At 38.7% G+C, this 13,789-nt stretch overlaps 1 protein-coding gene across 5 annotated transcripts in view; it reads right to left on the bottom strand.

The window, feature by feature from the left end:
- Window positions 1-13,789, bottom strand: part of A1CF (APOBEC1 complementation factor) — a 100,647-nt gene that overhangs the window by 29,314 nt on the left and 57,544 nt on the right. For all 5 annotated transcript variants that reach the window (XM_082408716.1, XM_082408717.1, XM_082408719.1 and 2 more), the window contains 2 exons: window positions 9,905-10,069; window positions 3,579-3,676 (listed from right to left, as the gene is read on the bottom strand). In XM_082408716.1, the coding sequence (XP_082264842.1) occupies window positions 3,579-3,676; window positions 9,905-10,069 (263 nt within the window). The remainder of the gene's footprint in view (window positions 1-3,578; window positions 3,677-9,904; window positions 10,070-13,789) is intronic.

Raw genomic sequence — 13,789 nt, 5'->3', positions numbered from 1 at the left:
GATGAAAGGAAACCAATAAAAGATCTTACCAATTGTTAACACCTTGGCATGGGCAGCATATCAGGCCTTTCCAGCTGCCAGCCAGGTACGTGTCTTACTCCTTGGTGCAGCTACGCAATAGGTGAATTTTTACTGGAAGAGAAGTGAGGCTTAAAAGTGGGGCCCTGCTTAAGGAAGAGTAATCATTGAGGGTACTGCATTGTCCCCTGTAGGTGCTTCCTTATGAAGCAACCTTTTGATCTGCTAAACAGCTGGGAAATAACAAACAGGTATGGCGGGGCAGTACTGAAGTTTCTCAAGTCAGGCACTACTTAAAACTTGTCCTCAAGAATTGTTGAAGTGGTTTTTTTCTGACACAAGTTTCTGACATTTTGTAACCAGATCCAGATATCGAAGATAATGGCTGTGTGTAGATCTACAAATGTGACTTGCTTTTATGTGCTGCTTGCATACACAAGAGCCAAAGATAGCTCTCAACAAATACTTGATAGATTGATGAATTTCTTATCAAAGGGACAAGGTGTTTTGAGGAAACAGTTGGTGGCTTCTTTCAAATAAGAATGTCATTTGTTATAAAGAAAAGAAATGATATAAAGTGTTCCTGCAAAAATTCCCTTTCACAGCAGCTCATGATTTCATGAGTGATTCAGTGGTTCCTGCATCACTGAAGTCTGCTGGACAAAATTTGTGCTTTATGCTCATCCTAATCATTTTGGTCAGCCTCTTGTTCCTAGTTACATGTATCTACCCTACTTTTTAGTAGCTGGAGTCAGCATCAAATATGTTAGGTGGACCACACTGAGAGATAGAATTCAGCTCATATTCAACTCCATTATATTGATGTTGATGTAATTAGAAGAAACAGACTTGGAATATTAAAGAAATGGGGTGACCTTGGATGTAATTCTTTGTCTTCGGTCCTGTCTTGAGGAAGATAAGATACTCAGATAGGTCTCTGCTTATAGGAACTTCCATATCAAGAGATGTTTTTAATATTTTAACTGCCAAGTCAAATTTCTTACTGTAACAGATTTTGTTCTGCATTACTCTGCCCCTCTAACCGTGTTTTAAACCCAGTACTGTATTTCACTTATTTGGTTTAGATGTTTCAAGATCTAGGACAATATCTTATTAACCTGTATAGCCACAAGCCCAGCAAAATTTCTTTCACGTCGTAGACATTCACAAGTATTTACAGAATAAGTGAATAATCACGTGCAAACTTCAATTCATCACCTTTCTTTCCAAATAGGTTTCTCTTCTTGACTTCCCTATCAGCCTTTTTCTGGTCTCCTATATTGAAAACCTATAATGACTCATCTTTCTTTCTCACTGCTATATCCAATCAGTTGCTTGATCCTTTGAATTCACCCCCCCATAGTCTTGTATAGAGTTCTCTCCTACATTCCATTCCCACCCTTATTCAAGCCCTTATTTCTTCACATTTGAGCGACTATAATAGTTTTTTAACTAGTTCCAATTACATCTCTCTCTCTACTCTATGAAACTTCAATTCTTAAGAGGTTAATTTCCCTAATTTGTTAACATGATCATTACTCCGCTGCACAAAAAAAAACTTCAAAGCCTCACCTTGTCTAATAAATTAAATATAAATATCCATATGTATACTTAAAAACCTTCATAGTTCCTAGGCAAACTTACTTTTGATTTTCCCATACCACATTATAGTTAAATATTATTATAATATTTAGTATATATATTTATAATTACACTGAATATGTATTTAACTACATAATACATGTATACATTGCTATAAAAATATCTAACTCTAAATATATTAGCTGCAAAAATTGGAAACAATTTGAATACTCTTCCACTGTGATTATTCCAATGTAATTATTTAGCATTTAATTTATGATGATCCCTTCTCAGTAGGCATCATATATCCCTCAAGAATGTTTTCAAATTGAGAAACTCATCTACAAACTGTTTTCAAAGTAATAACATTGTTATGATAATAAATATCATCATCAATGAAGAAGAAATAATGTTTTGTTTCATAGACATGCATTTAAATATACATTAATTTTTGTGCTGCCGTTTTCTTTTTGTGTTTTTGGAGTCAGTACTTTTCCCCCACTATCAGGATTCAAACTCTTCTGTAGGCTCATAAGCCCAGGCCCCACTGTGTCTGAAGGGCCTGTGCTGGGAGACCATTTATTTGCCCTCCAGATCCACTTCCCACTGGCCTCCAGCCTCCCAGCTCCGGCAGGGTGCTCTGCATAGCACCCTCTTCAGGGCTCCTGGGCTTTCTGGATTATGATTGGATTTGGCCAATGGAGAGGCCTGGCAGGAGGATGGAGGGAGAGAAAACAGTGAGTTCAAGCCATTTCTTCTCTTGGCTCCCTCTCTGAGAGGTCGCCTTGGCCTGGACGTGTCCACTGGCCAAAGGTCATTACTCTTCTCAGAGACCTGCCCTTTAGAATCCTGTCTCCTTTAGATTTCCTGTTCCTTCTGTAGCCCCTTGTCCCCTGGGGTGCAGGAGTGGGTGAGCCCCAGGTTCCTGCACTGTCTCTTTTAATTCCCCTACCCCACACTCACATGTTTGTAATTAGTCCCTTTGCCAACTGTCTCCTATTAGGACTGACTGATGCAAGGTCCGGCAGGTGAAACAGCCCTATGTGCATTAGGTTCGTAGCAAAGCAATCTACTTTTACTGTTCTCCAATCATATCTTGCTCTTTCCAAATTCTGTGCCTCTGTCTGAGACTCCCTCTCCTTTTCCATGTTTTTTCTTTTGGAATTCTGCCCAACTTTCATGGTTTCTCTTAAATATTATCTTCTCATATCCATGAAGATTTTCTGATTCTTTATGACCCACTCCTCTTTCCTTTGCACATTCTCACCACTTCTTTTTATTTTTTTTTTAAACAAAACTTATCTGGCTGGACTTTGCAAAAGTTCTGCATACTTGTCTTAATCTTCCAGCTGACTTTTAGCCCTTTGATAAACATCTTTGGTTTGATCCTTTTTGTATCCCAAACATTATTTAGCATGGTAAGTGGTCTACAAAAGCCTTTTAATGTTTATTGGCGTAATAAGTAGATATTATATTGGTTTCTATATACAAATCAGAAGTAAGGATATATTATTTGAGTTTTCCCCAGACCTTACTCTTGGCAAGGTGAAGAGATTCCAAGGCTTCCAGAGTTTGGAAGATCAAACTCTGAGGGCAAAATGATAACCTTGACATCTTTTTAGATTATCAGCCTCCAAAATCCTGCACTACAAAGGTGATAGTTTCTTTGAAATAGAGAAAACTGGAATTGGGGAAAAACACCTCGGGATAATCCACTCAGACTCTCTCTTTGTAAAGAAATTGAGGGCCAATGACATGCCCAAATCAGCCAAAATTAGAGATAGAATTGGACATATGAGCCACATCTCCATTGTATTTTCCATCACTTCTCTTTTGTTCATCTTAGGTGGATTGAGGCAGCCATGTCAGAGATGAAGGAAGGCTGAGAGAGAAGGACTTGCAGGACTGTTCCCTTGAATAAAACTTCCACACCAAACTTTGATGGAACCTGTACATATTTTTTCTTTGTCCTACATTACCTTCCCATTTAAAGCTTTCATAGCCTCCACCGCATCTTCTCTGTTAGTGAAGTGCACGAAAGCATAGTCTCGGATTTTCTTTACCCTCTCCACAGCACCTGGAAGCAGATTGAAAGTAGCCCCATTAGCAAACCTGAGATAGCATTGAACATGATATATTTAAGCATTTAGCTTCTAAGAATATTTTATCCTTTTTTTTTGGAGACTCTATTTAAGTAAGGAGGTCATTGAAAATATTTCCTGTGTCCAGGTTTAAAATTCTGTACATTCAACAGAAGATTTTTTCCTAATTTTTAAATAATACTCATATTCTGCCTTATTATAATTAGTTGTGGATTTGTGTTTCCACTTCCTAGATTATAAGAGCTTTGAGGGTAGGAACGGTATCTTGTTTTGTATATTATATAATATAAAAGATAGTAACTTATACATGGTAAAATATTATTGAGTTGAACTCAATTATTGGTCATATTATAAATATATATTTAGGTAATTACCTTTTTAAATTTTATGGCTTTTTCCCCAGAAAAATACCTTGTCTCTTTTGATTTATATAATAAAAAGTGTTAGAGTTAGGAGGGACTTTAGTAATAATTTAATTTTTAATTCATTTTACCTTAATTTATTTATTTTTAACTTAATGATTTGGAATGTAAGGTTCTGATAAGGTATGCGAGATTTATGAGTTCACATAGCTAGGAACTAGAACTCAGATCTCCCATCTGCTTATCTCATGCTCTCTTGATCAAAACAAACAAACAAAAAATAGTTTGTGAAAGAACATCTGAAAACCAAGATAGTTCCTTACAATGCTGTTCATAATATCTAAAGGTTGGAAACAATGTAGATATCTACTAATTCTACCTTGAGGTACCTCTTTTATAGAAGCATTCACACATATGCAAAAAGATCATGCATAGGGGTATTCATTACACCAGTCAGTTGAAATAGCAAAAATAAAACAATGTCCAATTTCATGAGAGTGATTAAATTTGGTATATTCTTATTAAATAACACTAAGGAGTCTTTAAAGAGAACAAATAGGCCTATATATACATGTAAAGATTCAGAGCCTGTTGTTAAATTTAAAAATTTACAAAATAATATGTATAATATCATAGCATTTATGTTTTTAAAAATCCCAACCGGCATACATGTGCACATAAATATGAATACACACACACACAGAAAGAGAACTGGAAGCATAAAGATCAGACCATTAGGAGGGGTTACTTCAGTAATGGGGAGAAAAGTTGGGGAGAAGAAAGGGGACTTTGATATTTTAATTTATATTCTCCAGTATTCTACAAATATTAGCAAGGCTTATTTATATTATTCGTGTAATAAAAAAAATAACAAATCAAACTATCCTATTTTTATGCAGAGGGATTGCTGAATATGTTGATGGTAATGTGTAAAAATAAAGTTCTACTGAGATGGTTGAGCTTTATATTTTACATTTTATTATGAAATGTTGCTTACTCAATTTTAAAAATAGAACTTTTGCCTAGAGTGAAGGTAAGATGGAAACTTGTTTAACATTAACCTGTTAGTTTAGCATGTAAATTACCCCCTTTTAGTTATAGTCTCTTGGGTGTATCTTGAGAGAATGGGTTTTCTTCTATCCTTAGTTTCCAGAGACAACCTAGGATGGGACCCCATGCCAGGGAGGATCAGAAGAGAGGAGGAGAGAAGTCCTCCTTTTCCCCTCTCCCTGTCAAAGTTCAGTTATCTACCCTCTTAGGTTCAAGGTCACAAAGGCAATTAGGTTTCTACTCTATCATGAGGTTCAATGGCTATAAACTGTCTTCCTTTGCAATAATGGTAGGGTTCTAATGTAAGGATAAATTTAAAATATTGCAGTACTTCTCTTCTCTCACCCCTCAGCATTCAACCCTTGACTTCTTATGATAGTGGTTGTACGGAGCAAAATGGTCTGGCTAAGCTGAAAATAAATAAAGGTATTTGAGACCATGAACCATGGGACATGTGATTAACCGAACTTCTAACCTGGTCCCTTTATTCCTTCAGTGTCAAGTGGGGTAATTATTGTGACTTAACCTTATGTCTTATCTTGGTAATTAAGAAGTAAAAAGTGGGCCAGTGAGGACCTCTACCTTTCCAGTGTTTGCCCCATTCATTCTCCAGTGCCATCCTCCACCCAGGCTCCACTGTTAGCTCCCAGAGGCATTTTGGTATTGTCTTTACCCTAGTTCCTACCTAGTGTTTTGTACACAGGGGCTGAAACCAAGTAGGGCCCTCTGGGGCCCCCAGGCACTGAAACCGAGTGGGACCTGGGCACAGAGGATGAGCAAATATTATCAGTCAATTCACACTCCAACTCCTATCATTCACATTAGTTAGGTGGCACTTCAGATGATAATGGATTTTGATGTTCTCAAATTCTGCTTGTAGATATTGAAATCAGCTTGCATTTTTGAACAGTAATGTCCAGCCACACATGCTTTTGGAAATCATTTTTTTTTCTTTAACTTTATTGTATTTATTTATTTATTTTTGGCTGTGTTGGGTCTTTGTTGCTGTGTGCGGGCTTTCTCTAGTTGCGGCGAGCAGGGGCTACTCTTCGTTGTGGCTCACGGGCTTCTCACTGAAGTGGCTTTTCTTGTTGCGGAGCATGGGATCTAGGCTCATGGGCTTCAGTAGTTGTGGCATGCGGGCTCAGTAGTTGTGGCTCGCGGGCTCTAGAGCACAGGCTCAGTAGTGGTGGCGTGTGGGCTCAGTTGTGGCGTGTGAGCTCAGTGGTTGTGGCACGCAAGCTCAGTAGTTGTGGTGCATGGGCTTAATTGCTCCGCGGCATGTGGGATAGTCTCAGACCAGAGATAGAACCCGTGTCCCCTGCATTGGCAGGCAGATTCTTAACCACTGCGCCACTAGAAATCTTAAGATGTAAAAATTTAACCTCATAAAGCAGGCAAATTAGAAAGTGAGAGTTTTTATCATAAAAGCTGGTATTTTCTACAATTGTATTCAACATATGGCTTATTTTAATATGTTCCTTCTTTGTGCATAGGCATTTGTTTATTGATTGATCCTCATTTGGCAGAGAGTGAGGCAATAAAATACCAACCGTGAGACTCATAATGCAGAGAACTGGAAAACAGTTACTCTGTTCATTACCAACTTGTCAGAGACACATGAATTACCTGAAGACAAACACATCTGCAATCCCAAGGGGAGACTTTCAGAGGGTCATTGTTCCCTGCGGTATCCGCTTCACCTAGAACTTAATGGAAATACAAGTGCTTGGGCCCCACCCCAGACATACTGACTGTGAAACTCAGGGGGCAGGGCCAGCAATCTGTTTTAACAAGCCCTCCAGGTGATTCTGAAAGTAAACCCCTTTAGGAAAATCAGATTTTATAGAATGACTATAACTGGAATTTCAGCAGATACCCTTAGGCTACACTGGGGAAGAACATACATTTTCAGGCCCCAGTTTTTGTTCTGATTGTCATTTATTTCTCTGAGTACCGACATAATATTTTCAGGTTAATCAGGGTTAAAATAATACATTGATAAATATTTGCAGGGAATATTCAGGATCCTCCGAGGGATCCAAACTTTCAATAGAATTTTTAAAGAGTTATTTTTCTGTTTCTCAAATTTTTCTAGGTAAGTATAAACACATCCTTTCCACTGGAAAAGAAACTGATTAGCTCTGACTTTTCTTTCCCCAATACAGCAGATGTCTGCTAGTAGCCCACCCTTTGCAGTTCATTTTCTTTCGCAGAGTGCCAAGAAGCAGCCACACATAGTTATGGAGCCCTGAGAGCCTCAGAGAGAGAGATAGAGAGAGAGAGAAACACACCTGGCATTTATTATTTTCATTATAATTAAAAGTGCCTGGACACTTGTCTCTCTTCAACACACAGACTGGGAAAGCTGACAGCCAGTGACTGTGACAGGAAACAGCCTTTTAGTAGTTTCTCATTCCAGCCTTTCCCCCCTAAAAAGAGTAATTTTTTTAAACATCTTTATTGTAGTATAATTGCTTTACAATGTTGTGTTAGTTTCTGCTGTATAACAAAGTGAATCACCTATATGTATACATATATCCCCATATCCCCTCCCTCTTGCATCTCCCTCCCACCCTCCTTATCCCACCCCTCTAGGTGGTCACAAAGCACAGAGCTGATCTCCCTGTGCTATGCAGCTGCTTCCCACTAGCTATCTGTTTTACATTTGGTAGTGTATATATGTCCATGCCACTCTCTCAGTTTGTCCCAGCTTACCCTTCCCCCATCCCCGGTGTCCTCAAGTCCATTCTCTACGTCCGTGTCTTTATTCCTGTCCTGTCCCTAGGTTCATCAGATCCATTTTTTTTAGATTCCATGTATATGTGTTAGCATACAGTATTTGTTTTTCTCTTTCTGACTTACTTCAAGAAGTAATGTTATTATTCACTATGGGAAGGAAGAAAATCAACTTAAAGTCATGGTGGAGCAATGCTTATACATTCACAGATCAGTTCTTATGCTCATAACTGCATCAACTTTCAGATCTCCAATTATACGTCACTTCTCCTAAACATGAGTCTTCTCTGAACCTCGGAGGTTAGGCTGCCATTGCTGTTATTCTTCTGGAGCATCTTAAACTCCTTCCACACACACATCATACCTGTTAGCTCCTCCCACTGTGCCTGGCACCCATGAGCTACTGAAGCAATGACAGGTGAATGAATGAGTGAGTGAATGGAATAAGCACAGAGCACAGGGTCCTAGAGTTGTTAAGAACATGCTGTTAACCAGACCTGGATTCAAGTCCAGAATCTGCCACTTGCTGGTTGTATGCTGGTTGTATGACCCTGGACAAGCTACTTATCTGCTCGGGTCCTGGTTTTCTTATCTTTAAAATAATGGAAGTAGTAAGGTACCCTACATCATAGGGTTGTTGAGCCACACCATTATACTAAAGTAGCAGGGAAGGCAGAGTTCCTGAAGGCTGGAAAAAGACAAATCTCTGATGAATCTTTAAAAAGGGAGAAATGATAACCTTACTAATTACCATTAGAATGAATTATCAATTTATCCTATTATAACTGACAGAGCAACCAGAGTTGGAAACAGGCAACATGACTATGTGAAGTGAATATCCTCAGGTAGTTTTAAGATGATGGCATCATGGCCCATGCTTATCAACAATCTAGAGAGTTACTGCCTGAGAAATTCTCATTTATGGAAAGATGTCACCACGGTGATAAACTTAGACTAATACGCTCCAAAGCATGCTAATACCACAAGATGATCTGCCAAAAAATGGGATCCATGCCCTCCAAATTGAGGAGTGAGTTATCCTACAACTCTTCATTTGGAGACTTTCAAAGCAAATTAGAAGGTGAAGGACTCTGATAAGTCCCACAAGCAAACAAACCTTTAATTTTGCTGAATCTGGTGTTAACAAACTTATTTGACCATGGACCCCTTTTATCAGTAACATCTACTAACAGTTTATAGAATTAATGTTATGCAGAACTGGCTTTGGGAAATGCTTGTTTGGACATTGTTTCTTAAAATGCTTTACTTGTCTCAGTGTTGCAGTTTCTATATGAGAAAAAAAGAGATAGGGAGTCGATCTCATGACTTAAAATTGATAATGAAAAGTATTGACAAAATGAACAGTAATTATTCTTCTCCACCTTCCTTTTTGCTTTCTCTTCACCCAAATTAGTTTCCTAGAACAAATTGTCACCTCCTTACTTATGTACCTAAAGTCACAATCATATTCCATTAGACCAGCGGTTCTCAACTGGGGGCAATTTGCCTTCCCAGGCACAAAAATGTCTTGAGACATTTTTGGTTACAAAAATTACAAAATTATAAAAATGTCTAGAGACATTTTTTGTTATTACACCATGGACTGCACAGGACAGACCCCCACAGCCAAGAATTATCTGGCCAAAAATGTCAAGAATACTGAGGTTGAGAAACCTGCATTAGATCTATAGTTATGGCCATGCATTCATTAACACAGTTAATATTTATTGAGCATCTACTAAGTCCCAGGCACACAGACAGGAGCTGAGGAGACAATAGAAACAAAAAGAACTCATGGAATTTATAGTTTAATGAAGGAAATATGTATTCATTAAGTAATCATACAGAAACATGTACAATTATAATATCGATAAATGTTACAGGACCTTAGGTCCCTATTTTCTAATCCAAAGTTAGGAATATAGTTTTAATAGTCTATGCAATTATGAGAATAAGTGAAAGCTATCTTATTTAAAGATACAGGAAGTCATCACAAGCATAAGTGTTTTTAAAGTATGTTTTGAAAAAGTAATCTTGTCTGGTATGTCCTACCTGGTTTAATATTGTTGAATTCTTTCTCAATCATCTCTTCAGAGGTAGACAGCATTAGGTTTCTTACATACAGGATTTTCACGGAAGACATTGTGTCTTCATCAACTTCTACTTCTGGTTCTGCCCAGTCTACTGCAATAGGATGTCCCCATAACTGAATTCTTCCTGTTGAGAAGGATCACAAGTACAATTATATAGAAATTAGGACATCATCTCAGTTCATACTAATGGACTTTTAAATTGAACTTTGAGGTCTTGATTGAGCAAGAAGACTAATATTAAAAGAGGTGATTATTGATTTTAAGAGACATTTCAAATAAGACCTGGCTAGAAGGGAGTTCTGTATGACAAGTGGCTTATTATAATGATAGGGTATAAACAGAACTAGAACTTGGTTTGAAATGGAACAGAAATGAGGCAGCAGTGGTCACGTTTGGGTCCTAGTTCTCACAGGGTGAAGGTAGTCATTGGAGATGGCAAAAACGGAAGAAAGGAGAAGAATGGATTTAGAGCTCAGACATAGAGTCTGGCTTCCTGAAGCATTAGAAAGGTCATTAGGAAGTATATCTGCTGCGGTTGGAATCTGTGTGACTAGGTGCCACCACTGAGCTGTCCAAAAATGGTGCATGTGAAGGGTGGGTAGGGCTCAGGTACCCCTAGTTTGTTTTCGGTCACTTACACTCGGTCAGAGCTCTGATCAACTATATTCCCTCCTAATTCTCGCTTTGTCAGAACATAGACAACTCAGAAATCTGGAGAAAAAGTTATTATTATTTTCTAAATTAAGACAAAGAGCAATGAAGAGTCTATGATGGGAAATTGAACTCATCTTGAAAGGGTAGCTGTTATCCATGACTACATATATATTTGTATTCCTATATAACTGCAATTTATTGAATGTCTTGCACTCTACTGTGTGTTTCCCATATTCTCTCAGTTCCTTCTCACAGTAACTCTGTGGGGAGGGGAATGACTTTCCCAATTTTACAGAAGAGGAAATGAGCTTTTGAGAGGATATCTCACCCAGATCTACTTCACTTCTCCACTGCTCCCTTTTATTTCTGTTACTCAACCCCTGTACCCCTACACAGTACAGATCCATGTTGAAGTGATGAGAGGAGGGTGAGGGTCAACTCAATTTCTAAATTTGATTGGAAATGTTTATTTTTATTGGTTTTGGAACAAGTTATATCCTGGAAGCAATAAAAAATGTGAGAGAACAAAATCAGAAATTCTCAGTATTGGTAAGGGTTTACTTGTTTAATTATTACACAAGAGGCAAATATTTTTAATCAAAATGCATCTTTTTATTCCTTGAAAAACAGTCAGTGAAAGCATCTGTGGCATTGACATTCTAAAACTCAAACAAAGGATAGACGCATCCTAATGAGTTAGCGAATCCCAGTGAGTTAGCGGGAGGCTGGCTCCTGCTATCCCAGTTGGCTGGCTACCTTGTTCTGCCTTGCGGCCCAGAGGATAGTTTTCTCCATCACTCTCTTTTCCCCCTCCCTTCCACTCCCCTTCTACATCTCCTTTCCTTTTTCTTCCATTCCCTTCCTTTCTATGCTTTACACAGACTTTGCTAAGGGTCTTATCCCCAAAACCCTAAGGCTCCCAGGTGACTCTGGTTTCTGTAGCTCAGTGGTTCTCAATCTTGGCCCCATAGTAGAAGAGCTTACAAAAATATGGGTTCCACTGGGTGTGCTGGACTCAGGTCCTTTCTACCTGCAAGAATAGACTGTTAAATTTTCAGAATTTTGTGAGTCAATTGATGTCACCTTGGTGGTTTGAAGTGAGCCACAGTGGGAGTGTCAACAGTATGGAAATCCAAAAATATTACAAATCAGTGCTTTTGATTTTCCCCTGGGAATCGGCTCATCGCTGACCTCTGGACCCTCTTTTCCATTTCTGATTTAAGTGGTCTAGGCCTCAGGATTTTGAAAAGCACCTCAGTTAATTCAGCCAAAATTGAGAACACGGTTCTAGCCCATTGGCTTTTGCCTTCCCAGACTGGGACCACGGTAAGTCATTCACAGGCTTGAAGATGTGGAAAAGGTTAAAGTGGATAGAAGTGAGAGGAGGTGCAGGGAGCAGCGATTTCCATAAACATCCCTGTGAAAGGCAGTGTTGGAAAGTGATTTGTGAACTTGAGCTTTGAAGTCAGACAAGTTCAAATATCAGATTAATGATCCTGGCTAGGAAACAACCTTTCTAAGCATCAGTTTCCTCATCTGTAAAATTGGGATAATAAAAGTACTTGCTTCTCAGGGTTGTTGTGAAGACAAAAGAAGGTGATGCATTAACGCATATATGAGGAATCTAGGAAAATGCTACAGATGAACCTATATGCAAAGCAGAAATAGAGACATAGACGTAGAGCACAAATGTATGGACACAAAGGGGGGAAAGGGTGGGTGGATGAATTGGGAGATTGGGATTGACATATATACACTACTATGTATAAAACAGATAACTAATGAGAACCTACTGTACAGCACAGGGAACTCTACTCAGTGCTCAGTGGTGATCTAAATGGGAAGGAAATCCAAAAAGGAGGGGATATATGTGTACATATAGCTAATTCACTTTGCTGTACAGCAGAAACTAACACAACATTGTAAAGCAACTATACGGCAATAAAAATTTAAAAAAACCCACCTATTTAAAACTTAAAAAAAAAAGAAGGGACTTAATTTATTGCTTTTAAATGATAATTCAATAACGTACATTCCTCTTGAGTATTTTTTATCTATTTTTGGGGATGTATAGTTTCCTCAGAATATACATTCTTTGTGTCCATTGTGAATAGTGTCACTCACTCAAATTAGGTATGATTTTTTTTAGAACCTTGTCATTTAGAAGAAAGCAAAGTACATTGTAGACGCTTAATAAATGTTTCCCAGGTGTTCCTATTTATTTCCCATGCAGGTGAGTGGCTAGTGTCATTAGTTGATAGATTTAGCAGTGGATCACAAAATTTGGCTACACAGAATTATCTGGAAAACTTAAAATATCAGTGCTCCAACGCCGCCCCCCAGAGAAGCAGATTCAATTAGTTAGAGGTTGATTTGGGCACTGGTATTGTTTAAAAATCTCCTCAGATAATTCAAATTTGTAGCCCACCATGGACCACCCTTGATTTAGATGATCAGATCTCAACCTTGTGGTCTCAGGGGCAGTTGCATCCTGGGAACTTGTTATAAATGCAAATGATCAGACTCCATACCACACCTACTGAATCAGGAACTCTGGGGTTGGGGGCCCCAGCAATCTGTGCCTTAACGAGCCCTCCAGGTGATTCTGATGGAGGCTAAAATTGCAAACCACTGTTGGAACTTTTCTTCAGAGTATCCTTAGAATGCTTTGATAATGCCTGAACTGGATGCATCAACTTTGTTCTACCTACACCTCAGTAAAGATGCAATGTCAAGAGGGAGCTTCCACTGTTTGAGGAGGTAGGTGGTGGGAGGCAATATACCACTTTAGACCACAATTTTCTCTCTGTTTTCAAGTCTGGATCAATTAAGAAGGAAAAGCTTCTTGTGGTCCTTGCTTATCACGTTTCTTAAAGCTCTCCTTCTTCTTTCAAACTGGGGTCTCCAGAGGATTGCCCATTACTGAAATCCTGTGTTGTTGTTTAATCTATGGTGAGGTCATAAGTAGATGTCCAAATGGGTAATAGATTTTACTCTCAGGCTTCAGTAGAAAGGAAGCAGTTTGCTCTGGCTGGCTTATTCACCGCCTCTTGTTATTCTGCTGATGAGGCAGTCTGAGTAAACTCCAGTGGACTGAAACTCAACCAGCTGAGGCCAACTTAAAGGGCAACAAGCAAAGGGGGGGAGAGGGCTGCCTCCAATCATCATGAGGATGAGAAAATGCCTGGGG

The sequence above is a fragment of the Balaenoptera borealis genome (assembly GCF_965194805.1).
Source record: "Balaenoptera borealis genome assembly, chromosome: 10".
NCBI lineage: Eukaryota > Metazoa > Chordata > Mammalia > Artiodactyla > Balaenopteridae > Balaenoptera > Balaenoptera borealis.
Note: the sequence above shows the minus strand (reverse complement) of the source record. Positions and strands in the feature narration are given on the sequence as shown.